The sequence below is a fragment of the Mirounga leonina genome, unplaced genomic scaffold (assembly GCF_011800145.1).
Source record: "Mirounga leonina isolate KUSES-001 unplaced genomic scaffold, KU_Mleo_1.0 Mir_171, whole genome shotgun sequence".
NCBI classification, from domain to species: domain Eukaryota; kingdom Metazoa; phylum Chordata; class Mammalia; order Carnivora; family Phocidae; genus Mirounga; species Mirounga leonina.
Window position 1 is genome coordinate 23009408 of NW_023270436.1, and position 26372 is coordinate 23035779.

A 26372-nucleotide genomic window follows, 5' to 3' on the forward strand; every position below is an offset into this window, starting at 1 on the left:
GGGATCCTTTAAGAGGCGGGGCTTGGCCGCCAGCCCCGCGGCCCGGGCAAAAGGCTGGGACTTTACTCCGGCGGCGGAGAACGAGCCCGTGCTCCATCAGCTGCCGCAACCGCCGCGCCCCGAGCCGGAACCACGATGAGCGGCAGAGTCGGCGATCTGAGCCCCAAGCAGAAGGAGGCACTGGCCAAGGTGAGCCGTCACCCTGGCTCGGCCCCCGCTCCGGGGCCGGGGCCTCGCCCTCCCGCGGCAGCGAGCCGGGAAGGGGCCTGGCGCGGTGAGGGGGAAGCGGGCGACGGTGCGGGACCGGCGAGCGCAGGAGGGAGCTGCGGCCGGCGGCACCTGGCGCCGCGCGCCCCTCGCCCCCGCGGCCCGTCCGGCCCTCCCTGGGCGGGCCGAGGAGGAGGCCCGGGGGGAGTTTGGCTACCCCAGCCTCAGCCCCGAGCGAGCCCTTGGCGGGGCCACCTGGGAAGAAGTGGTTGCTTGGAAGCTCTCGGAGGCAGCCCGGGGCACAAAGGCAATATTCATTCTCAAGACTGGCAGCCGGGCCCTGGGGGCAGGGGTAGGGCCCCGGGTTTCCTCCCATTTCCGGGAGGTTTTCCTCTTGCAGGGGCACTGGCATCATGAACTGGGCCCTGACAGCTCCTTGGGATACTTGGAGAGCCCCTGCTGGGGCATCAAGTCTCTCTGCGACCTTGGGCAAACCCATCCTTCTCAGTGTGCTTCTCGATGAAATGAAATGAGGGGTTGGACCCCACGATGTTGAAGGGAGCACCTCGTGTGTGAAGCCTGGGATCCTATGGGTGACTCACTGGGTTGAGGTTAGTTTGAGCTCAGACCAACACCCCCCACCCCCCATCCTGCAATCCAGATCCCTCCCTGGCTGGCGGTTTGGGCAGATGCTCTTCAGAAGGCTAGGAGGTAAGCCTGGCTTTGCCTTGGCACCTGAGCAGAGGAGGTGGCAACAATTTCAAGGCTGGACCCCCTTGTCCACCAACTGAATCTACTCTTTAGGAGAGGGGAGGTTGGCTGTACTCTGACCCAGAATTGATGGGGTCTGGTCTCAAGGTTTGGAGGCTCCACAGCCAAGCAGGTCTCCATTGCTGGGGGGACAGATGTCTCCTGCCATGGCAGTGGAGCTGAGACACCAGCTTTGCCCCAGGCTGGGCCTCCCGCATCCCAAGGAGGCTGGATAGGGAGGTTTCAGGTTTTACTGCTGACCTGCAGGGGAAGTCAGGCAGAGGAGGGATTAGGTGGTGATTAAACTGGAAACCAGGGGCTGGGTAGGGTCCTGGGTGAGGGGTGGCTTCATGCCTGGGCCCTGGTGGAGCAGTTTCCCTGGGAGTCTGGGAGCTGTTTGGGGGATGGGCTGGGATGGTCTGAGTCCCCGGCTGACCTCGGCAAGGGGCAGAGGTGGCAGGTCCTCATTGGTCCCCTCTGTGGCTGCCCTGTAGGTCAGTGACTAGAGAAAGGTGAGGGCCTGGGAGCAGGAGGCATGGGGAGAGCATGTGGGGGTATGCGCACCTACAGGGTAGTGAGCAGCTGGAGGTGGACGTGGCTACCCCTTGGGGTCACTGTCCATATCTCTTGTTTCGTGCTCCCTGCACTTTCCCCCTTTGTGGCTTCCTGTTGGAACTGTTCCCTCCACCTGGTTTGCCCTCCTCCCTCCTCCTGCTACCTTTGAAGTCCTTCAAGCCCACCACAAATGTTTTTTTTGAAGTCGTAGGAGACCACCGTCTTCCTGGGCCTGTCACAATCAAACTCTTCCTTCCCTCTGCTCCCTCAGCGCATTGCTTACCCGTCCATTACTAAGGGGCAGAAGACTCCAGTGGAAAGCGTGCCTGCTCTGGCCTCGGACAGACGGGGGTTTGCATCCCAGCCCTACTGGTTACTAGCTGTTCAACCTTGGGCATGTTACTTAGTCTCTCTGAGCTCTAATTTCTTCATCTGTAAAATGGGGAGAGTAATACCTCTAGGGACTCTTGAGTGAGGCATGAATAAGATAAGTGCCAAGTTCAGTGCTGGGCACACAGGGAGTGCTTGGCGAATGGACAGGTTTGGCTGTGGCACGCTCCCCGGGTGTCCACTATCACAGTTAGCTGGGATCTCCTATGGCCGCCCGCCACACTGGAGTGTGCAAGTGTTACTCCCTTCCTGCCTCCTCCTTGCTGTCCACTGAGGCGACAGAGTGCACTACGCAGCCCACGTGCTCAGCCAGTGTCTGCAGAGTTGACCCATGTTGAAGAGGGGTCCAGCAGAGTCCCTGTGGAGAGCCCCAGGTAGGGGGTGGTCGGGGGGGACCTGCCACTCACCCTCCTACCTCTCCCTACAGTTTCGGGAGAATGTCCAGGATGTGCTGCCCACCCTGCCGAATCCAGATGACTATTTTCTCCTGCGCTGGCTCCGAGGTGAGGGAAGAGGGGCTGCGGGAGGCTGGGGCAGGGGCTAGTTCTGGGTAGCAGAATGGCACCCTTTGGAAACCCTGCCCCTGGCAATCTGAGAATCTGGAGAATTCAACCTTTAGAACCAAAAGGGCCCTGGGCAATTACATAGCCCTGACCCTCCTGTTGGGTGGAATAACAACACTGAGGCTCAGAGAGGTGAAGTAACTTGCTCCAGGTCACACAGCGCCTGAGCCACAGGCAGAGAGAAGCCTGGAGCTGGTGGGCTGACTCCCAGCCCAGTGCACTTTCCCTCCATTCGATAAATCCACTCTGCTGATGGGCTTGGGGAAGTGGGTTGAGGAAAAGCCCAGGAAGACCCAGCCACGTGGGAAGTCAGCGCAGAGCCAAGTTTAGAACCAGAGTGCAGGGGCACCTGGGTGGCTCAGTCGTTAAGTGTCTGCCTTCTGCTCAGGTCATGATCCCAGCGTTCTGGGATTGAGCTCCACATCAGGCTCCCTGCTCGCCGGGGAGCCTGCTTCTCCCTCTCCCACTCCCCCTGCTTGTGTTCCCTCTCTCGCTATCTCTCTCTCTGTTGAAAAATAAATTTTAAAAAATCTTTAAAAAAAAAAGAGAACCAGAGTGCAGGCCCCTGGGAGGGGCTGGTCCCCTCTGTGGCCTTTTGGGGTGACAGACCAACAGTTTAGGCAGCTTGCAGGAGGGGCAAAGGGCATGGGGGGCACTCAGCCTGGCCTCAGTTGACAAGACTGCCCTCAAGCCACCACCCGGCTCCAGAGCCCCACGTTCTAGTTCCAGCTTGCCCTGGCCTGGCTGTGGCACGTGGGCCACGGGTGCACATCTGCTTCAGGTTCCCCTCCGGTAGAACAGGACCAGATAGGGTGCCCTGCTTATTGCGAGATGTCACATGACAGAACTCTGCATGCGCTAATGAGGGGTACGGCTTCCCACTAGCGTCAGAGTCCAGCTCAACCCCATACCCTGACTCATGAAATCTCTCCTTTCTTTTTTCTCTTCTCCTCTCCTGTGGTTCGAGTCATGTGCCACCCTCTCTGGTTCCTGTGACACACTTTTTTTTTCTTTATAGAAACTTTATTACCAGACACTGAAATAATAGAGGAAATTCCACTGCATTAGGTTAACAGAGATTCAGTTATGTTGTGGAATCATAGCCCAACATATTAAAATACGTATCATGTCCGGTTATTTATAGACACGGACACACACATACATCCCCTAGGGGTCCTGGGACAGGTGAAGGGATGTATTTTTCTCTTCTGCCCAGAAATGGAGCTGGCACACTCTGAGGGACTGCTAGTAGGCACCCCAGGGCAGGTGCAGCCGGGAAAGCCACGTGGGGCCCTGTGCGCCTCTGGAGGTGTCCCTTGCCCCTTGCCCCCCAAATGTTGTGACACTCCGCCCCACCCGCCCACTCAGATTGGGTGGAGGGGCGGTACGGGGGCGCAGTGGAGTCAGTCCAGGGCTGGAGGATATTTTGGTCCAGCATTTGGTGAAGGGCTGTAGCCAGAAGCGGGTGGGTAGGCCGCGTGGGAAGGCTGTGCTTCCTTAAAGAGCCGGCTGCAAGATGATCAAACACACCACGAAGCTGCTGGTAGTTAAAGACCTGTGGTTTCAGAGAGCCGAACAATTACACAGCTTTTATCGGAGAGGAGGCTCCCCAGGCTCCTGGCAGTTGGTTTCCCAGACATTCCCGACACCCCAGTCCTGGGATAACCCCTCTCTTTGCAAGAATTTCAAAGCGTTATCGTCATCCTCATTTGCCAGATGAAACAGCGGAGGCTCAGAGAGGGAAGGGCACGTACATGAGGGCACACAGCTGATGAGAAGCCGAATCGGGGCTGAAACCTAGGGCCTCAGACTCCCAGGCCGGCATTCTCTCCAGTAAGCCACAGCTGCCCCCCCCCCCCCCCAGCCAAGCTCGGCCTCTTCAGACAGAGGAAGTGTCCTCTCAGTACTTTACTTGTGCTTCACATTTCCTGGGCGGGAGCTCAGGCCTGGTCAGACTCTACTGTGAATTTCAATTAGGGTTTTTGTTGCCCTTTTTTCTTTCTTTCTTTCTTTTTTTAAGGAAACCTTTTCCCTCTCTACCTTTGATTCTAAAGTAAACATTTTCAAAGTGCATGCTAGCAAAATGTCTTTCTCTTGGGCTCACACTCTTGGCTCTTTCCCTCACATGGGTTCAGTTTTCTGCTGAGAGCAGGCACAGAAATCTCTACTGCTTCCGCCTGCCTGGGGCTGAGCTCTGGGCTTCCCAGCGAGGAGGGTCTGAGGGCCAGATGAAAACAGGAGGTGGTAGAAGCTGTGTGCATGTCGGGTAGGTAGGGGGCAAAGCAGGTTTAAGTCGCCTCCTTCTCCAGGACTCGGAAGTGATCAAATCAGAACCCAGGACAGCTGCTCCTAGGTCATCTTCTCTGGCAGTGCCCTAAGCCAAGCTTTGATCTGCCCCTGACCAGGGCATAGGAGCCCTGGAGAGGCCTGACTCAGCAGGCATGGGGAGGCACCAGGCCGGGTACTGCCAGGGCCAAGTGGCAACTCAGGGAGGGCCCTCAAAGAAGACCCTGGGTGTTGGACCCTGGCAGATACGGGTGAGCTGGAGAGCCGTTCGGAGAGAAGGGGGCTCACACTTCACCACCACTCCTGTTCCTGTGGAGCTTTCCCACTTTCACAGACCAACTGGGATCCCCCATCGTGAGAGCATGTTGCTTTGCATCTTTCATGCGTTTCTAGATCATTAGGTGATTCAGTTGGAGATGTGCAATATCTCGTCCAAGGTCAGACTGGGAGAAAGGGGAAGGGCTGAGATGCAAACGCAGATTGTGTTCCTCTAAAAGCTGCCCCTTGCTGCCATGATGGCGCGTGAAAGGTCTCCATCAGAAGAAACGTCCTAAGAGTAAAGGCCGTTCGGTTCTACGAATGTGCGTCCAGTACCAATGACGGGCCCGGCGTTGGTCAAATCTCCTGACGCACCCTTTGGGTGCAGGACAGTGGAGTGGATTTCGTGATAGCAGAGTCAGGGAATGTGCTTGGCCACTCCCAGAGATCAGTGATTAAGGGACCTGTGACAGTCCAGAGGGCAGCCTGTCTGGCACAGGTCCCAGGGCCGTCAGCAGATCTCAATGTCAATCAGATCCACAGAGGACATACGGCTGGGAGGGACAGTTCATAGGTCAGTTGGCAAAACTGGTCAGAGTCTGGATCCCGGAAACTCTTTAAAGGATGAAATGGGGTGAGCTGACTGTAACAAGAGGAAATCTGATAGGGATGGATCCAGAAAACCACCTCACAACATATGGAAAGGAGGCTTCACAGCAGCACAGCTGAAAAGGATTTGGGAGGTTCAGTTGACTGTAAGCTCCATCTGAGTTAAGGGTGCGACTGTGGCCAAGAAAGTTCTCAGGCTTTATTGGAGAAGAGTAGGCAACACCTGGTGCTGTGCTCAGTTCTGGAGGGCTCACTTTTTAAGCCGGGCACTTGCAGACTGGAAAACATCCAAAGGGAAGTTCTGTGGATGGACTTGAAACCAGGCCATGAGGAATGGTCAGAGGAAGGATCCATGGATGGGCAACATGACAGCCGAGGGGACGCAGGTGGCAGCATGGAATTCACCCGTATTGGAAAGCTTGTCACATGGCTGAGGAAGGGACCGTACTCTCTGAGTGTCTTGGCAGTGGATCTCTGCTCAGCATAGCAATGAGTGCTGAGGGCAAATGACTGCTCGGATTACCTGGAAGCAGGTGGCTTTTGGGGGGCAGTGAGGTCTTTGTGTTCGAGCTTGAGCAGGATGACTTGGGGTTGGAGCATGAAATGGAGAGGTGGCCCAGGTGGACTTTAATTCTGAAGCTTTCCAGGAACCCCAGGAGGAGGTCCCTCTGTGTCCCATTAGGGTATGTCCCATTTGAAAATATGGCAAGGTTGACTGGAGGCTCATCAACCCCTCTATCCTACTGGGATTCCTGCCAGATCCACTGCAGATGACAGGGCAGCTGTGTTCATCATTGAACTGTAGGTCAAGTTCTCAGAACTGGATGTTAGACCGTGAAGGAGATTAACTTTGTGTAAAGGGGGAAGGCTGAATGATAAGGGGGTCCAGGGTTCACTTTCCCTGAGAGGAATATTAAGATCTTTCACCTCTTGCATCCACTAGGGTAAAATTCTTTTGACCGCGATGTTACAAGGCTGCACCCACCTGCCCTGGTCCTTGACCTGCTCTTCAGGGGCTATGGTGTTCCAGAAGTCCCCAGAGAAAGTCCTCCTGTTAAGCTTCTGCATGTGGGGTGATCTGGGAGTCAGCTGGGGTGAAGGTGGAGAAGAACCAGCCCCAGCATGAGAATAGGGAAATCTCCCTGTCCTTGGACGCCCAGCCCGCTGATCTAACCCTGACCACATTTCCCTGTTACAGCAAGAAACTTCGACCTGCAGAAGTCTGAGGCCATGCTCCGAAAGGTGAGCTCCATTTGGCTCCATTCCCACTGTTGCCTCGGTTCCCACCCATCAGAATCACACTGGGCGTGGATTTCCTTTGCCCACCCTGCCCACCCAATCACAGCCTCTGGCTCGTGTGGCATATCTGAGTATTAGCTGGCCACTGTTGATGCCTTATCCCTTTGGGACAAAGTGCATCCCCTTCCCTGGAAAGACAAAGTTTTCTTAGTTCTGGGCCAGATAAGAATTACAGTCCGTTCTGCCCGGATCTCTAAAACAGGCAGTGCCTCTTTTCCAGTCCTGCCAATTGCCTTCTCATGATGTACCTGAGACACGGTGTCGCCTATTGCTAGATGCCTATGAGGGGTTCTGCCACCCCCGCTTTTTTTTAAAAAGCCCTGACTGTATGTTTGCAGCATGTGGAGTTCCGAAAGCAAAAGGACATCGACAACATCACGAGCTGGCAGCCTCCAGAGGTGAGGACAAATGATCTTGCCCCACCCCTGTGTTAGGTCTGTTGCACCCACAGTCTGTGTCCTGAGTCTGTCAGACTGGGACCCTCAAAAGGAAAGGTCTGACGATGCCAAGTGAGCTCTAATGGTTCCCAGAGTGGGTATCCATTGGCACCCAGGGGGAAAGGCTGTGGAGGGAGAGCCTGATGAACCCATAGAAAGGCCCCGGGATACAGGGAAGGCTTGGCCGCCCCCGGGCCTGCTGACCAGGCGCCCCCTCTGTGTCTTTGCCCCCAGGTGGTCCAGCAGTATCTGTCAGGGGGCATGTGTGGCTATGACCTGGACGGCTGCCCCATCTGGTACGATGTCATTGGACCTCTGGATGCCAAGGGGCTGCTCCTCTCAGCCACCAAACAGGACTTGCTCAAGACCAAGATGCGGGACTGTGAGCGGCTCCTGCAGGAGTGTGTCCGCCAGACCGAAAAGGCGAGTGGGCTTAGCACGGTTGAGAATGAGCTCACCGCCGTGGACGCGTTCCAGCAGAAGCAGCCGTATCACACGGGGATTTAAGCACAGCTTCAGGGCTGAGGCCCAGGCGTTTGGATTTCACGGACGAGTGAAATTTCCAAGTTTTAGGGACTGACCCATGTTGACAGATTTTTATTTTTCTCCGAGTAAGGACTTAAAAAGAAAATTTACTGGCTACAATTCCGTAATTAACTCCCAAAACTATAGGAACGGCATAGTCTCGGAATAAAGGGCAGTCCTTTAAATCGAAGAAATTTAGTTTCGTAAGTAACATACTACGGTATCATTGCTTTTCTCGTTCATCTGGGCACTGGTAAGATCTTTGTCGTGGACCAGCCTCTCCTTGAGCAAGTATTTGGGTACCACTGGTGTGGATGAGCTGAGAGTCTGTGCTTTGCTAGCTCTGTATTCAGAAAAAACGAGTAGGACAGGTGATTCCCTCTCTGAGAAAAAGGCTAAGGAGAGTGCTGGAGCCACCCTGCTCTTCTCTCCTGCCTTCCTCTTTAGCCTGTGTAAGGATCCAGCGAAATGATGTCATAGATTTGGGGACATTTTAACACTGTTATTCACGAACATGCACTGAGGGCCTAGTATGTGCAGAGACCCTATAGGCCGCGGATGCCGAGAAGCATTAGATGGGCACCCTTCAGGGGTTAGGGTGGCCGGGGAGGCTCTGGGCCCATGTACCAGATCAGTGGCCCCACGAGGCCCCACGGACGGAACGCTACCAGGCACTGCGCACAGAGGAATCGGGAGGCCACCAGGTCAGACTGCAGAACAGAAGGGACCTTAGATATAATCTAGATCTACCCAGTTGTTTACTGGATGAGAACAGGGACACCTAGGCAGGAAGAGTGACTAGCCTAGGCCATAATTCTGGCCTGGGGTGCTTATCTCAATTTGGAAAACCCTAGATATGGCCCTGCCCAGACCTGTTCGCCATATGGGCACATGAGCACATCAGGTTCTTGCCCTGGACTGGGGTAGGCTTCTGGTGTGGCAGCCTACTGTGACTTTCTGCTCCTCTGTCCCCTGCAGGTGGGGAAGAAGGTGGAGACCGTCACCCTGATTTATGACTGCGAGGGGCTTGGCCTCAAGCATCTCTGGAAGCCTGCGGTGGAGGCCTATGGGGAGGTGAGGGGCAGGGCTGGGAGGGGAGTGGGAAGAGGAGAGAAAGTGGGAGTGGGCCTCTCTGCTAGGAGGCCCTGTGGGTGAGGCAGTGGAGGCCGAGTCTGGCCTGGAGGAGGCAGGGCCTGCCTCCCTGGTACAGAGGTCTGAGCCCACTGGACTCAGTAATTTTGTTTCCATAGTTTCTCTGCATGTTCGAGGAAAACTACCCTGAAACGCTGAAGCGTCTTTTCATTGTTAAAGGTAAGTTGGGAACTATCTGCGATGAAGTCAGATGGGAAAGAGGGGCCAACGATGTTCCTGGGACAGACTCGGGGGAGTAGAACGGGGTGAGCCAGAGGAGGGGATCCAAGGGCCTCTGACATAGGCAGACCAATTTGCAATTTACAAACCTTTTAGGGTTTATTGCCTCCTTGGCACCACTCAGACCGGTGACATAGGAAGGCTAGACTCGCTCGCTGTCCAGACAGGGAAGCTGGAAGTCAGACAGGTACCCATGTCAAGCCTCATACCCTGGGCTGCCTGTGTGGGCTCCACAGCACTGGGGAACCTGTGACCTGACACGGGGCTGGGGAGGACACTGTCAGGGACATAGTGGGCCTTGCTCCCGGTCTCACATCGCCTGGTCTCTGTTCCAGCCCCCAAGCTGTTTCCTGTGGCCTATAACCTCATCAAACCCTTCCTGAGTGAGGACACGCGCAAGAAGATCATGGTCCTGGGGGGTGAGTAGCCCAGACTCTTCTCAGCACCACCAGCTGGTCTGTGGCCCAAATTGGGGATAGCTTTAGAAGTGTCTAGGGCGAAGGCTTCCTCTGCTGGTTTGGTAGCAGTGGGATCCTGGAGCAAGTGGGGGCCGGGCTAGGGTCTTCCTCTCTGTTTTCACAAGGACTCTTCCTCTCAGACACTCTAGAAGAAAGTACTGAGCTCAGCACTGTAGATGCAAAGATGAACGAAACACCAGTCTTGTCCTCAGGGAGCTGACAGTGTAACAGGAGAGAGGTCTTTAGAGAGAAAGCAACGGATACAGGCTAGAAAAGGTATGGGAAAGAGCAGAGGCAAAGCACCACGGAGGCCACAGGAGCCGTGAGGTTGCTTCTAGTTAGGAGCAACTAGGAGGGGCTTCCTTTGATGCATACCTACCGTGGGCCAACCCTGGACTAGGTGACAAAGATGCATCAGACAGAGTCCCCTGAGGAGCTCCTGGCCCTCGTGGGGAAGGGGAGCTGCAAACAGATGTGCAGCAGCCCCATATGTTAAATGTAAAAGAAGGAAATCAAGAAATGGGTGGGAACACAGAGCGGGGGCACTCAGCCCTCCCGACCCACGCGGGAGCGGATGCCGGCCTCAGCCAAGCGCTGTAGCATGAGTAAGAGGCAGCCAGATGAAGCCAGGCAGGAAGCCGCTGGGCAGAAAGAATAGCACTGAGCGAAGCCTTAGGCACCGCGGCTTAGGCAGTCGGAGAGAGCGCGGCAGGGCCAGGGTGTGGTGAGAGGTGAGGTGCGGCTGGAGATGCAGCTGGGAGCCAGGGCATGGAGAATCCAGGGCACTGTGCTGAGAAGCTGGGACACAGCTCCGTGGGCTGTTGGGAACCCAAGAAGAGTTCTGAGCGGGGGGAGGACCCGGCTCAGACTTTAAACGGAGACACGTTTGACTGGCAAGCTTGCAAAGGACAGGTACCAGTCTGTACACTGTGGCCGCAGTCCATGCAAGAGCTGTTGCAAGCCCGAGCTGGGGCCATGGCGGTAGAGATAGAGAGGAAAGGAGGGATTTGGGACTTACTTAGGAAGTAAAACAGCAGAACGCCATCCACTGGGCGTAGGAAGGGAGGAAGAGAAATCCAGAATGACTTTCTGGTGTCTAGCATGAGTAACGGAGTATTGCAATGAATCTGGGGCGATTAGTTCAGCTGGGGGACATAACCTTGACGTTGAGTTTGGGGAGTCTGTGAGATGTACAGATGTTAAGGGTACATGAGCCTGAAGCTGAGGAGAGGACTCCGGTTTGGAAATTCGGGAATTCTCAATTATAGGCAGCAGCTAAAATCTTGAGAGTAAACACTGCCCATGGAAGAGCAGAGGCCAAACCCTGGGGTTGACTATCTGAGTTCAAGGGCAGGCGGAGCAAGAAGTGTTGAGCTTGGCAGGGCCACACTCGACAGGGATTGGATATGCAGGGGAGCTGGGAGGACATCAAGGCACAAGGAGAAGCCAGCAAGGAAGATTCGCAGGAATCAAGCCAACCAGGGACAGAGAGGAGCTGAGTTTTGCTGGATCATTAAGTGGAGTCGGTGGGAAGAAAAGGCCAGAAAGGTAGACTGGGACCGCCTCATGTCAGGCCTGGTGCCACCTATGGAGTTGAGCTTGGGGGTAGGTAATAGGGATTCTGAAGGTTCCTGAATGTTCACCATTAGGCGACACAGGGAAAGTGGAGATCTTCCCGATGTGCAGTGGTGAGCCCTGGGAGTGGCGTGAAGCATTCTGGAAAGTTCAGAACTTCTGGGTTCTGGTCCTGACTCTGGCAGCAACAAGTTTGGCTTCCTGTTGCCTCAGTTACTCCCTCTGTAAGATGGGAAGGGCCCCTCTGGCCTTGTTCCAACCCTCCAGCTGAGCTGGGGGAAGAAATAAAAAATCTGAGCAAAAGGCTCTGATGATTTTTGGCTTTGCTCCTGCTACCGCCCACCGTGAGCATGAGCCGGTTGGGTTTCCTGGCAGCAGAACTATGGAGGAGGTGCAGGCTGTTCTCCCCGCCCACACCTGCAACCCTTTCAACCAAACCTGCCTCAGGCTCAGAAGCTACCGGGTCTTCAACAGAGGAGGGAAGACGTTCACTCTGCGCAGGTCAGGGGAGCTTAGGAAGCACAGATTATACCCCCGCCCAAGAGCACAGACACTGTGTTCCAGGAATTGTATGGTCTCAGGACCCTAGAAATCGGAGGGCTGGGAGACCCTGGGCGGCCCCTGTGGGCTTCCAGCCAGCCTCAGCAGCAGACGACCCCGGGTCGTACCCCATGACTTGGAGATGCTGCCTATTTTCAGCTATAGAGTTGGCACGGCAAGGTTTCCAGTATCAAAATATTGTGCTTGGCTGATACTAGTTTAGGAATTCGGAGTGGTGACGTGGTTCTCAGCATTGGTTGCACCAGAGTCAAACTCTCCTAGTCAGGAAAGGGCTTGGTTGTTTAAAAAAAAAAGAGCCGAGTCACCAGCAGCTAGACAGCCTGAAAAACAGAGCAGAAGTGAAGTCGTGGCTGGGGCAAAGCCAAGGGAGCCCTGTTTAAGGGGCTACTCGACTGTGGTGCAGTCGGTAAGTCACGATTGAGCACGAATACGTGTAGGTGAAAGCAGGGGATGAGACACGTGGTCGGACCCTCCTGGAATTCAGTTGAACCAGGACAGATCAGGTTGACTCAGGCCCTCTTGCTTGCCTCACATGCTGTTCCCTCCGCGTGGGATGCCCTTCCCTCTTTTCTCTGTTCCCTCTGATTGCACACCAGATATTTGTACCACCTCCCTGGGAGTGATCATATACTCTCATACATGTACGGAGTTAACAGTTTACAGCACCCTCTCAAGCAGTTAGGTCACCTCACTCCCACCGGAGCCGTGTGGGGCAGGAGGAACCAGGCTCAAAATGAAGTGACTTTACTTAAGGTTGCTCAACCGGCCAGAGGCAATGGACACAGGACTCTAGGTGTTCCAATTCTTAGTCCAGCGAAAGGGCAGTCCTCTGGGTGATGCTTCCTCCTGAACCCCCTGCCGAGCTGCGTGCACATCATGTGCTCCTAGAGTTTTCTGGGCTGTGGGGCAGACGGGTTTTTCCTGCCCCTTTTGTGTGGACCACCAGGGCAGTGAAGCAATCCTGCCTAGTGGTGATCCTTTTTTTTCTCCTTCCTTCCTTCTGCTGCCAGCAAACTGGAAGGAGGTTTTACTGAAATATATCAGCCCTGACCAGCTGCCTGTGGAGTATGGGGGCACCATGACTGATCCTGATGGAAACCCCAAGTGCAAATCCAAGGTATGGGCCGTGTAGTCCCCTGCAGGGCCCGGAGGGGCAAGGGATTGCACCAGGGAAGCCTGGCTCAAATGCACATTCCAGTTCACTCTGTGCTTTGCTTCCAGATCAACTATGGGGGTGACATTCCCAGGAAGTATTATGTGCGAGATCAGGTGAAACAGCAGTATGAGCACAGTGTGCAGATTTCTCGAGGCTCCTCCCACCAAGTGGAGTATGAGATCCTCTTCCCTGGCTGTGTCCTCAGGTAGTGTTCCGGACCCTGATAGGCCACCTCTGCCTTTCAGCCACAGGTGCCAGTGGTCGGGCTGGGGTGGGAGAAGCCCTGGTGGCAGGACCCCCAGAGAGTACGCAAACAGACACAATCAGGTCTGAACGGGCGGATGTCCCCTGCAGGTGGCAGTTCATGTCAGATGGTTCCGACATCGGTTTTGGGATTTTCCTGAAGACCAAGATGGGGGAGCGGCAGCGGGCAGGGGAGATGACAGAGGTGCTTTCCAACCAGAGGTACAATGCCCACCTGGTTCCTGAGGATGGGACCCTCACCTGCACTGATCCTGGCATCTGTAAGTACCTCTGTCCTGGCTTAACGCCTCTGCCCTAGCTGAATGCCTGTGAGGTCCCTCTTTCTCAGACTACAAGACTTAGACATGGGCCTCCATGTGTTCAACCCTCTCCTTATACAGATGAGGGAACGAACCTAGGCTTGGAGAGGTGAAATGACCACGGGGCCCAGCTGGTTAGCAGCAGGGCGGGACTCTGACCTGATACTTCCAGGTCGAGGTGAATCATGGTGCTAGGTGATCACAAGGGTTCAGAACACCTGCTCTCTGGTCCAAGTTTAACTGGATCTGTGACTATGACCAGACATCTCTGGGGAATGCTCCTAGAGGCAGAACTACCTGGGTGGGTGCAGGGATCCCAGGGTGAGCAGAATGCTGAAAAGCCCAGTCCTGACCCCTCTGAGCTTCACTTATCTCCACCTTGATCAAAACCCAAGTACAGGACATGAACAGGAAGTTTAGCCAGGAGGAATAAGAATGGCAAACAGGCATTTGAAAGTGTTTTACATTCCTCAACTTGGCGGTATCGATTAAAATTCTCTTTCAGCAATTCTACTTCTGGAAATTTATCCTACAGAAATGTTTACACAAAGACACAAAGATATAGGTACAAGGATGTTCCTAGCAGCCTGGGCAACTGGCGATAAACCAAATGGCCTTAAAAAGGTCTTGTTAATGAATTATGTAAATGAATTATGGTCCATGTGTACATGGAATACATTATACCCATTCGAGAGAAAAACTGACATGTAAAGTGTCTAATACATGTTAAAAAAACAAAGAATGAAACATAGCATACAGTATACTCTCTCTTTGTTTTTGTTTTTGTTTTTTTAAAGTATATACGTTGAAAAGAATTCTGAGGAATGTATGCTAACTGTGAGGGTGGTTATCTCTGGGATGGTAGGAAGCTTCTAGAGGGCTTTATTTTTTTACACTAGTTCTGCAACTAGGTTATTTTACAATGACCATGTACTACATTTGTAAGCAGAAAAACCACATACACACACACAAAAAGCCCTTCAAATCTCCAGTTTCCTTTCTATCAGAGCCAATGTGCCAGACATGGAAAATGAATGAGAGCAAGGGCTTTATCATCGAGCTGACTTGGATTTGCCTACTGACTAGTCCTTAGGCAAGTGACTTAGCCTCTCCGCACTTCAGTTTCCTGATTGCTACAATGGGGATCAAATTCTCTACCTCATGGGGATACATGATGATTAAATGGGCAGCACTTAGCATAATGCCTGGGGTACAACAAGCACTCAACACACTAGACACCATTGTCATTAGGGCAAGACCTGTGCGAGGAGAAGGACCATCCTGGAGATGGTGCTGGAGATGGGAGAAGCCCTGTGCCCCATTTCTAGGGCAGCATCACCAGGAGATATCGGAGCTAGCCCCCAGATGTCTTACACCATCACCCCAACCTCCACTGCTGTGTACTTCCCCACCTGCCAGGCAACCTTCGGTCTCGACCGACCCTTCCTCATAGATGCTCTGTGATATGGCTCCCTGGGGAGGAGTATTCTTGTTAGTGAGCAAGCAGCCAGGTCCTTGGAGGAGAAGGCATATTAATGTATGCTTCAGTAAGAACAAGGCCTAGCACACCAGCCCAGATACTATTATCCACAGAGCATATTTTGTATAGAAGCTTGAATTTTTTTTGAAGATTTTATTTATTTATTTGAGAGGGGGCGGGGAGCGAAAGCACAAGCAGGGGTTGGTGTGGGGAGAGGCAGAGGGAGAGGGACAAGTAAATTCACCGCCGAGCTGGGAGCCTGACACGGGGCTCAATCCCAGGATCCCAGGATCATGACCTGAGCTGAAGGCAGATGTTTAACTGACTGAGCCACCCAGATGCCCCTAAGCTTGATTTTTTTTTTTTAATGGACAGGGAAGCTGAGGTATGGAGAAGGGACGGTATCTTTCCCACAAAGTAGCTTGTGTACACACCAAAAGACAGAAGACGTGGGCGCCTGAGTGGCTCAGTTGGTTAAGCGACTGCCTTCGGCTCAGGTCATGATTCTGGAGTCCCGGGATCGAGTCCCGCATCGGGCTCCCTGCTCGGCAGGGAGTCTGCTTCTCCCTCTGACCCTCCTCCCTCTCATGCTCTCTGTCTCTCATTCTCTCTGTCTCAAATAAATAAATAAAATCTTAAAAAAAAAAAAAAAAAAAAAGACAGAAGACGTGAGGGAATCCTAGAGTCCTGGTCCAGATCTCTAGGCCATTGCCTATCCTAGAGATGAGCAGGTCTGCTCCCGATGTGACAGAGGCGAGAGTGGAGTCCGAGACCAGGGAAGTAATTTACCCGAGATCATGTAGCCAGCAGCAATGCCCAAACCCATTTTCCAGCATTGCCCGTCTACGGTATCTGAAGGACGCAGCCTGAGAAAGGACTGGGAACCTTACAACATAACCAGACTTAGGTTTGCAAACCCCAAATTTATTTTAGCCCTTCTTGGTTACATTCCCAGATGGAACACTTATCTGCCTGCGGAGCTTTGGGAGCTGCTTCTTGTCCATTCCAAGGAGGATTAGAGGCAGGTCACAGCACCCACGTCCCCTTCCCAGGGGTAAAAACAATGAGGTGGGATCAGCTATTGCCTGGAGCCATGGCTCAGGTTAGACCTGATCTAGTGTTAGGTTACAAGCTCACCTGTGGGAGGGCAGTGCCCTTGAAGAACCAGGCGGCTCCCTGCAAAGTGGAACGTAATCTCCCAGTGGAGAAATTAAAACTCCATCCCAGCCTCCAATGGCGAGAGCACATGAATCCTCCCCAGGCCATTCTGGTCCTTGCCCAAGTGTGCTTAAGTAGGGAGAAGGAGAGACAAAGTCTGAATTAGTTTCACTCATTTTCTCTCGATTAATATTCCTGGAGGGCCTGAGTGTAGAATACTCTATTAGGAAAGAAGATTCAGCAGAAGAGATCTGGACTTTGTCCACCAGGAGTGCATAAGGTGGTCTAGAAGACCCAAAACACTGGATGAAGGCTCCACACTACTGCCAGGCAGTGCTCAGGAGCCCAGCCAGGCTCCAGGAGGCCTGGTTTCTGAGTGCAGCTGTGCCACCAACTCTCCCAAGTATTTTGAGCAAGTGTCTCTAAATAACTACCTTTTGATTTCCTTCTCCTTAAAATGAGGAGAATGGGCTACAGCAGGAGGTCTTTTTATTTATGTACTTATTTAAGTAGGCTCCATGCCCAATGTGGGGCTTGAACTCACAACCCTGAGATTAAGAGTCACACGCTCTACCGACTGAGCCAGCCAGGCACTTCTTGAGCAGGAGAGCTTAATCTGGGGTTTGTGGACTCCCCAGAGCAGTGACTAAATCTTAAAGACCAAACACCTCTCTTTTATAACATACAGTGTCTAATATCCCCTTTACAATTCTGAAATGAAATTCATGGGTAATATAACCCACCTAAACACATAATTTAAAAAGCACTTAATCTCCCATCAGGAGAAATAGAAGGAAGCTAATTTAGAATATGTATTTGTTTCCATATATTAATGAGAGGGGACGATCACACCCATGTGCCGCCAAGGGTCCGTGATGGGCTCCAGAAGATCTGAAGTTGTGTGCGTTCATCAGATTGTCAAGGGAGTCAGTTCCCAACAAAAGTGGAGGAGCCCTAGTCTGGAGGATCCCCGGGGGGGGGGGGGGGGCTCTACAGGTCTGTCAGTACATGATTAGTGTCAAAATGAACCATGCAGTTCATGAACTCCACTTCCTTTGGGCCTGGACCTCTGAACAGCCCCTTCCTTGTTTCTGAGGGCAGACTATGCAAAGCAGAGCCATCTCGGTGGTGGTGCTTGATCCAAGGAGCTCAGACCTCTCCTCCAGCATGACCGATTCTGGTTGCTGGGGCTCTGTTGTGCAGGGCAGTGAGGAAGTGTCCCTCTTTCCAGAGGGACTATTGGTTCTGAACGACCTCTGGTACAGAGAAAATTGTAATACTTCCCACCCTGAAGAAAGTGTGGGTGGTGGATCTACCCAATGTCTAAACTATGCATTTTATCTAGGGGCAGGAAAGGGGAGAGGTGAAATCTCAGGAATAAATACACTGTTTGGTTTGCTTGGGGGTTTTTTTTGGCTTGTTTTAATTTTTTTTTTTTTTTCTCCCTGGGAAAAGTGAGAGAAGACCAGGATAGAGAAAGGGCAGAGCCAGTGTTTTTGTTCTCACACTCTGTTCTCTTGAAGGGCTGTTCGACTGAAAGGGAACAACTTCTCAAAAAGAAAGGGGTTAGATTAAAAGCAGTCTGTTCCTTGGCCAAGGCTTCAAAGCCGTCTCTGCCAACTCCATGCCCATTTTGAGTTTTCCTAATCTTTTATGATTACAAACAGGGGTGCAGTGCGCATCTTTGTCCATTTATCTTTCTATGGGATACTTTCCTGGTTCAACAACTCTGTATATTTTGCCTTCGCCAGAAACTGAACGGGGCTTGTCTTCCCAGGGCCCAAGTCAGGCAGCAATGCAGGTCAGAGGGAAATTCCAGCTCCATCACTTCCTCACCATGTGACACAGTGACCTCCTTTTTATACGCTATAAAGCAGGACTAATGCTGAACTCATAGAGTTATTTTGAGCAATAATATAATAGTATATATAGATTACCAACCCAGGGCTGAGACACCTAGGTAGCCATTGTTACCATTACTATTATTACTGTGACAACTGCTCCTACTGATTCTGCCCCACCAGTTCAAGCTGTAACTCCTCTCAAAAGCCTTTTACATGATGTCAGTCTATAGGACCCTCTCCTTGTAAGCTGTGACAGATGTGGTTGTCTCACTCATCGAGCACTTGGCATGTTCTGTCTTACGTTTCTTTCTCTCTGTGAATATTGTGTCAGCCCAGCTTAAGTTTCAGAAGGTGAGGGACCACTCCTTATGCCACCTTTGTCCTCATTACGTACCACACTGCCTGTTCAGACAACAAAAATCGCTGTCCTTTGTTAGAATTGCCTGAATGTCTGTTTTTCTGCCTCCCCTCAGATGTCCTGCGGTTTGATAACACCTACAGCTTCATTCATGCCAAGAAGGTCAGTTTCACTGTGGAGGTCCTGCTTCCAGACAAAGCCTCAGAAGAGAAGATGAAACAGCTGGGGGCAGTCACCCCAAAGTAATGCCTCTTCCCACAGCAGGCGTGGCTCCCAGTGTCTCCCTGTCGGTTTCTGTCCCTTGTAACAGTCGTTTTCCCAGTACCCAGATGCCCAAAAAAGCTGGGCTACAAGAAAGAACTTGGGCTGGATTTGGGGAACTTTCATTTCAGAATTAGGAAGAGGGGGAGCAGCAGGAGAGGGTCTCCTTGCCTCTCAAATTACTCAGGAGTCCCCAGGGGCTGGGCACCATGATAGGATCTACCATCCTATAAGCTGTGCCAACTTCACCTGTCCAGTGAGAGCTGAGACAGGAAGGGATGGGGGGGGGGGGAGGGAAGATGCAGGTGGCAGCAGGGCAGAAATTAGAAAAGTGGGGAGAGATTGAGACCTAACACTTCAGGGAAGCCAGCTGTAGGGAACTTGCTCCCAAATGAAAATGTTAAGTCTAGATCATTATGAGGAGTAGCAAGGTAGCAGGTTGCTAGAGTTATGGTGGGGGTCAAAGTCTCTTCTAAACTTTCTATCTCCAAGGCTGGGACCTTTTGGCTTTTCCCACCAGGTTTCAGGGATGGCCTGAGTCAATATAGCTCTTCCCACTCAGGGGTAGACAGGGAGGCCACCTCAAGACTTATGCAACTCTTGGGACCCACTGGCTGTCTCTTTAATTACTGATTGTCAGTGACTCAGAGCTTCTCAGGACAGAGATTTGGTACCGAGCCACTGTCCTCCAACGCAAAGCACAGAGAAATTACCTCCAGGGATCCCAGCTCCAGGATGGGCCCAGGACGCTAAGGGTGGGAGTGAATCCTGAGGCTTCCAACCCCCCTCCCCCTTTTCAGTGCTGTCAGCCTCTCATCAAGTAACTCTCCATTTGAGAACCCCACACAAAAATGACAAGTGGGGGATCAAGACAGTAGATCTCAGTGAAGGCCTTCCCAGTCTGAGTCTCCCACGGTGCCGGCCAGCCCGCTTCCTGACTGACCTCAGCAAGGCTTTGGCAGTCCCATCTCTGTGGGAGGCGTATGGCTGGTGCACTGGGTTCCTGGTGTCTGGCGGGGAGGCTGCCCGGGGAAGGAGGCCAAAGGCCGGGCCTGCATCTGGGGGCAGCCACGAATAGCCTCGCAGGCCCCCAGCCTCGCCGTCCAGTGACAAGCAGGGATGGCCAAGGGGGCGCTCAGCGACCACGGACTGCAGGGCACGGACCCTGCGGGCAACCACAGCCCGTAACCCAACGCCACGCCCCGCAAACGAACACTGGAAAGCGCCCCCCGCCCCTCCCCCGGGCCCTCGCAGGAACTCCTTTCCCTCCGAGAGCCAGGCCCCCTGGCCCAGCGTGGGGAGACGGTCTGGGGAGGCTGAGGAAGGAGAAGGGGCAAGGCTGGCGCTGACGAGCGCAGCCTGAGGCTGCGCCGGCACCAGCCACACCGCTTAGGAGGGATCATCCCAACCTTGGTTTACAGCGCTCTGTTAGGAAAATTAACCAATGAATAAAGCAACGTTCAGTGCACAGGGAGTGGAAGTCAATGCCCACCGCCTCGCTCCTCGCTGCCCCTCACTCAGAATGACAAAATTTACGTCTCAGGAACACCACCTAGTCGCCCATAGGTGGGGCGCGTGCGCAGAAGCCACCCGCTGCTCCCCTCTAGCGCGCTTTCCCATGGGGCCCAACGGCCAGCTTGCTTCCCGATTGGCTCAGCCGATGGGCTGTCTTCCGCCATCTTTGTTAAGGGCACCAAGGGGCCTCCGGGCCGCCTTCAAGGTCTGGGCGGAGGCCCCGCCCCACTCGCTTTCTGGATACGTGCCGGAAGGTTCTAGCGCGCTGATATGTGCGCGTCCGGGGAGAACGTGCAACGCCTGCGGTGGGCACAGAGTGGGAGGGAAGCGGACGAGCGACGCTCACGTGGTGCTAGGGACCGTCTCTTAATTCTGCGCCAGCACTACTGGTGTTTCCGGAGCTAGAGAGCGCTTTTGGTCCCGAGCCCAGCTTCCCGAAAGGTCACCGCTGACCCGGCTGCCCTACACGACCATAGAATGACAGAGACGCCCAGGGCTGAGCCAACGGCCTTTATTTCCTCCATCTTTATTTGATGATAATAAAAAAGCTAATTCTTTAAAATGAGCGCCTTAAAAAATAGTAAATAAATAATAAATGAATGAATGAATGAATGAATGAATGAATGAATGAGCGCCTACTGGGTACCACGCAACAACCCTGTGCTTACGGCCCTGGGTTGTTGCAGAGTTTCAAAGAAATAATACGTGCAAAGCACTTAGAAGAGAGCTTTAACAAGTGAGCGCTCAGTAAATACGGGCTACTAGTAGGTTTTACAGACGTAGCTAATAGGTGGCACAACTTGGGATTTGAACCCAGAACCACCTGTCTTTAATGGCTGCCTCTTCGCAGCCTGATACCTCCAAAATCCAAAGGATTCTCAGCTTTAGCGAAGTGCACTCATCGCTCACGTGAGTAAACTGAGGTCCAGCTGGGGAAGGGTTTCTTAGTAATCACTACCACCCAAGACCACTCATTCTTTTCTAACTTTCCTGACGTCTTGTTTCCCTTGCCTCGTTCATTCGTTCGTTCATTCGTTCATTCATCCATTCATTCATTCATCCATTCTAGGTCCTGCCCCCAAAGAATCTTGGTCTAGGGGTTATGCCGATCCAGTTAGACCTCAGAGCTTGATATATATATGAACAGGGCATCTGGCAGGAAGGCACTCGAGTCCAAATATCCACCTCACCAGGGTGCTCACTGTTCACCCCCCAGCCTCATTAACTCAGCTCAGTTTAAGAGCGCGGGACCTGGAGCCGCGGCCTGGATTCAAATGCCTGCCTCACCACTTCGCTGGATGACCTGGGAAAGTGACTTTTTGTGTATGTGCGTGCCTCTGTTTTCTCATCTGTAAAATAGGGGTCCCAGGAGGCTTTAAGGAAGTAATCTGTCTAGAGTCTTTAGCCAATGGTCTGGCAAGCAATAAACTTAATAAATGATTTCTTATAATTAATCTTTGCAACTGTCCCAGGAATGAACACTGTGTTCCCCATTTAATAGATTAATAAAATGAAGCTCAGAGTACAGTCTCTTGCCTGAGGTCACACAGCTATAAAGTGTAACTAGGAAGTGTAGCATGCCGCATTTGAACCCCAGTCTCTTTGGCTCCAAAACTACAGTCAGTCGTGGGAAAGGATTGCTCTAACCACTCCACCCCGGAGAAAACGTGAAGAATATTAATCTGTAAAACCCAAGCCTGGGAGAGGGGCTTCGGTGCGCGGGGTAATTTGCAGACGCTCCCTGCTGGCGGGGACCACACGACCTGTCCTTCAGCCCGGGACCTTCAGCCGGTCTCGGCGCGGCCGATTTGAGCGGTGGTGGAAGCTGAGGTGGTAACGGCAGCAGGACCCGCTGCAGTGGCTCCTGCCGAGGCGGAAGCGCCATGTCCGAGCCACCCCCGCGGGATGCGGAGCGCGACCTTTTCCGGGACACGTGGGTGCGGTACCTAGGTGAGTGGGGGGCGAGGGGCACGGCGACTCCCCCACCATGTGGCTGGAGAGGCAGGGGTCGCCAGACGCCGGTCAGGGCCCTGGAGAAGGTGGAAGGATCATAGTTCTCATTCTGCATGGGCCAGAGACGGCTCAGCGAGGGCTCGGGACTTGCCCAAGGTCACACAGCTCAGGTCGGCTCAGCCCTGCCCTCGGGGTCTGTGCTGGTCAGTCTCCCAGGTGTAGGCTCCAACCGGGCTGGGAGAAACGGGGTGAGCGGGGCTGCCCTCTCGGGTATGTCTGGGCCCTGGCTATGGAGTCGGTATCTGGACCCTCATACTGGCTCTGTTTGACACTCGGTTTTCTGCTCGGCATATAGAGATGAACACTGTCTCTCTCATGGGGTGGTAGTTGGAAGGGTAGAATGAAATAAGGCATAGGAAAGACCTGGCACATGGTGAGTGCCTGCCTCATCAGCCGACCTGCTCTTAGTCTCTGCATTAGTGCCCATGCTTCTAGAACCTAGACTGGGACGGCAAGGGAATGATAATTGTGACCGTACTCGGCTCTCCCACAGTCGCCCTAGAGTCGAGGTGGAAATCATGTTTGCCTTTTTATAGACTGGGAAACGGAAGCTCAGAGAAATAAAACCACTTATCTAAAGTCACCCAGCTACTATTTAGCAGGAGGGGATTAGGACTAGTGCCCCCTTGTGGAGCAAACCGTCCCCAGCACTGGAATTATTATTATTATTCTTTTTCTTTTTTTAGAGAGAGAGAAGGGGCTGAGGGAGAAGGAGAGAATCTTAAGCAGGCCCCACGCACAGCACAGAGCCCATCTCGGGGCTCGATCTCATAACCCTGAGATCATGACCTAAGCCAAAATCAAGAGTCAGATGCTTAATGGACTGAGCAACTCAGCCGCCCCCCACCATCGAAATTAAATGTCTCCTCCCCAACAGGCTATGCCAATGAGGTGGGAGAGGCATTCCGCTCCCTGGTGCCAGCAGCCGTGGTGTGGCTGAGCTATGGTGTGTCCAGCTCCTACGTGCTGGCCGATGCCATTGACAAGGGCAAGAAGGCGGGAGCTGTGAGTGTTGGCTTGTCCCTTAACCCCCTACCCTAGTCCACTCCCTTTGTGATTCCATCCGCAGCCTGCGTGTGGTAAAATCCCTGGTGCGACAGTCCAATCCCAACAACCTTGCCTGTTGCAGTCCTGTTTGTAGGGTAGCGCCCCCTGCCCCCAGCCCTGCATGTGACCTAGCCTGTACCCTACAGTTCTGGATGTGAATGAGTCCACCCTCTGAACTGGTACAGTCCAGAACCTGACAGTAGTGTGGTTCTGTCCCCACCCCCACCCCCACCCCCCACTGGCCACTTCCCTCCCCTGCTCCAGCCTCATGCCCCTCGTCCACAGGGTTTCCTACCTCTGCCCCTGCTGGGTTAATTATCTCTTGTCCCTACCAGATACCGAGCTCCGAAGCAGGCCGCAGCACCAGGGTGACCGTGGCTGTGGTGGACACTTTCGTGTGGCAGGCTCTGGCTTCTGTGGCTATCCCAGGCTTCACTATCAACCGTGTGTGTGCTGCCTCTCTCTACATCCTGGGCACGGCCACGCGCTGGCCTCTGTCCATCCGCAAGTGGACCACCACTGCACTGGGGCTTCTGGTCATCCCTGTCATCGTCCACCCCATTGACAGGTGGGTGCCCCTTCCAGCCTCAGGGATCATCCACTCTGTAGGTGGTGAGAAGCTCCGAGAGACGTGGGGTGTCCCCACTTGGCATAGAACAATAGCAGCGGGGGCAGGGCTGGTAGTCAGGGCTCTGAGACAGAAAGGACAGTCTGTGCCTGTGTTCTGGCAAGTACTTTGGCAGTAAAGGTATGGGTGGTGCCTTGAGGGTATGGGACACAGGACCAATAAATTCTAGAAAGAAAACCTAGTGTTACAGAACAACCTGAGGCAGGCAGGAACAGGTGTACATCGGAGGGGATGGATTTGGGGAGATTTTGGTGACAAAAGCCTGACGGAGACTGGGTTAAGTAAAATAAGAATGAATTGTTTCATGAAACTGAAAAGTCCAGAGTTATGCTGCTTTCAGGCATGGCTGGATTGAGGCACCCAAATGGTGTCATTAGGGGTCTTGGTCTCCCTATCCTGGTGCCCTTTTTCCCACACCACCCCATGTTGGCTTCACTCACTTTCCCCACCTAGGAGCTGAGATGGCCTCCAGCAGCTCCTAGGTTCCTTCCCACCAGCTTAGCAAGCCCCATAGGAAGCTTCTCATAGTTGACCAAAAAAATCCCAAGGAAGGTTGTCATTGGTCAATTCTGGACTGAGTGCCTACCCCTGAGCCAATTTCTCTTTTCTGATTGGCCACACTTGGGTCATGTGCCTGCTTTTAGACCCAGAGAATGGGGCCAACTCAATCAAACCAACAGAGAGTGGGAGGAGCAGTCCTTTCCCAAGGGAACACAGCTGACCCAAAGGCCCGAAGTGAGGCTTTTACCCTCCTTGTGCCTCCGTTTCCCCAACTGAATAAAGAAAAGGGTGATGTCTGCCACGTGGATGGCACTTGTGTCCTGCATCTAGGAGTCCCTTTCCTAGCCCTGATCTCCTACCCCCCTTTCCCTTCCTCCCAGGGGTCACTTGCTCATCACTGTCCACCACCCCACAGGTCAGTGGACTTCCTCCTGGACTCCAGCCTGCGCAAGCTCTACCCCTCAGTGGAGAAGCCCAGCTCCTCCTGACCCTACCCTGGTACTTGGCCTGTGGTTTGGCCCACTCCCTGCTCTGGTCCAACTTCTTCCTCCTGCCAGGGAATGTGGATGCCTGGCTCCCTGCTGTCTGAGGCCCTGGCATCTGAGTATGTTTGAGCCAGATGGAAATTGAGAGACAAAGGCCTCAAAGAATGGCAGCTGCTGTGACTCACAGAAAGGGAGACCTGAACCCCATCTGCTTCCATGGAATCCGTGATACTGAGGGGGAGTGGACCTGTCTTTTGACAAGAAAGTAACATCCTCCCATGGAGAATACAGAAGCCCAGATAGGGCAAGGAATATAGCCAAGATCACTTCGCAAGCTGGAGCCCCAGGAGCCCCAGGAGCCCCAGTGGCTTGGCGCCATGGCAGTGTGGCTGGGCTGAGAAGCAGCAGACGCTCGGAGAAATGCCGGAGAAATGTAGTTGCGGGCACCCTGAGAACTGATTGTCCAGCTAGCCCAGTCCTGGTGCCAGACCTGCTCCGGCCTGGCTGGAAGGCAGGACAGCCCCCGGCCCAATAAATCCTCAAGAAGTTGAGTTCTCTTCTCCTTTTCTTTTGGGGATGAGCAGGGGTGTGGTGGTGGGGAGCAGGCCCCGGGGGCCCTCAGGTAGGGGCTGACTTCTCCGGCCACGCATGGCTCACAGTATGTCAGGTACTCCTCACCCACCAACGCTCGCCTGCAGATGCCTGGGATCCCACCCTTGGTGCTGCCAGTCTCCTTTGGGCATTGACCTCTCTGCAAGCCTCCTAAAGCACCAACACCTCTGGAAGGGATACCACCGAAGCCTGAAGGTGCCCAAGATGAAGACAATCCCCATAGGAGTATCAACGGGGGACTCCCAGGAGGAGACTCAGGAACTGTGGAGAAAAGGGAGCGACCCAGGAGGCTGTCCCTGGGAGCACTGAAGGGGGCATTCCTCCTTGATTCTGGGCCAGGCCCTTTTTTGGCTGCTAACAACTCAGAGGGGTAGAGAGATGGGGAGTGGGGTTTGGGATATGAAGCATGGGGCAGAAGCAGGCCTAGGTCGCTGTCGCTCAGCCCTGACCCAAGCCACAAACCAGCCGAGACCCTGGCCATGGCCCTCGAAGCTTGGGTGCAGACCTGGCGGCTAGCCCCCTCCCCAGAGAGACCCCCTGCACCTGGATGGGGACTTAACAGGGGCCTAGGGACTGGGCAGGATTGCTGGTGAGACAGGATGGGGGCTCAGGTTGTGGCTCATGCTCTGGGAGAGTCTGTAGCTACAGGGTGAGTCTCTCTGATGGTGGGCCTTTCTCTGCTGCCCTCATCCCACAGCAGCTGGGTTCCTTTCCCAGGCTCCCCTTGCCCTGTGCCCAGGCTCCTACTGCTCCCTCCGGCTCCCTTCAATGCTCTGAGCCCCCTTCTAGGCCCCTCTCCAGTCCTGCACCTCCCTGCCTCTCCCCACCAGGGTCGACCCACACCTGCATCCCTATGACATCTGGGCACTGCCACCCAGTTCCCTGCTCACTTGGCCTCTACCTTGGT

General features: G+C 53.7%; 2 protein-coding genes and 1 non-coding gene across 4 annotated transcripts; 2 read left to right on the forward strand and 1 right to left on the reverse strand.

The window, feature by feature from the left end:
• SEC14L2 (SEC14 like lipid binding 2) lies at positions 1-20768 on the forward strand. Of its 2 annotated transcripts, XM_035017368.1 has the most exons (12): positions 1-189; positions 2330-2405; positions 6817-6860; positions 7256-7315; positions 7589-7777; positions 8858-8953; positions 9130-9190; positions 9586-9669; positions 12855-12961; positions 13066-13205; positions 13355-13524; positions 18519-20768. In XM_035017368.1, the coding sequence occupies exons 1-12, from the start codon at positions 136-138 to the stop codon at positions 18647-18649; spliced, it is 1212 nt and encodes a 403-aa protein (XP_034873259.1). In that variant the 5' UTR covers positions 1-135; the 3' UTR covers positions 18650-20768. The 2 variants fall into 2 exon arrangements, with proteins under 2 accessions (XP_034873259.1, XP_034873260.1); XM_035017369.1 differs by lacking the exon at positions 2330-2405 and having other exon boundaries at positions 67-189.
• TRNAK-CUU lies at positions 16721-16793 on the reverse strand. The gene has a single exon. It is a non-coding gene; the product is annotated as a tRNA-Lys (tRNA).
• A 1153-nt stretch (positions 20769-21921) lies between the features above and the next one.
• On the forward strand, positions 21922-25517 carry MTFP1 (mitochondrial fission process 1). Its single transcript, XM_035017478.1, has 4 exons — positions 21922-22129; positions 23070-23197; positions 23575-23807; positions 24784-25517. The coding sequence occupies exons 1-4, from the start codon at positions 22063-22065 to the stop codon at positions 24854-24856; spliced, it is 501 nt and encodes a 166-aa protein (XP_034873369.1). The 5' UTR covers positions 21922-22062; the 3' UTR covers positions 24857-25517.
• Positions 25518-26372: the final 855 nt, after the last annotated feature.

Bases quoted from the DNA above. Each gene is read 5' to 3' on its own strand.
- SEC14L2 (XM_035017368.1), top strand. From the start codon at position 136: ATGAGCGGCAGAGTCGGCGATCTGAGCCCCAAGCAGAAGGAGGCACTG. The intron at 8,954-9,129 runs GTGAGGGGCAGG...TTGTTTCCATAG, and splicing joins CGGTGGAGGCCTATGGGGAG to TTTCTCTGCATGTTCGAGGA. The intron at 9,670-12,854 runs GTGAGTAGCCCA...TTCTGCTGCCAG, and splicing joins GAAGATCATGGTCCTGGGGG to CAAACTGGAAGGAGGTTTTA.
- MTFP1 (XM_035017478.1), top strand. From the start codon at position 22,063: ATGTCCGAGCCACCCCCGCGGGATGCGGAGCGCGACCTTTTCCGGGAC. The intron at 22,130-23,069 runs GTGAGTGGGGGG...CCTCCCCAACAG, and splicing joins CACGTGGGTGCGGTACCTAG to GCTATGCCAATGAGGTGGGA. The intron at 23,198-23,574 runs GTGAGTGTTGGC...TGTCCCTACCAG, and splicing joins AGGGCAAGAAGGCGGGAGCT to ATACCGAGCTCCGAAGCAGG.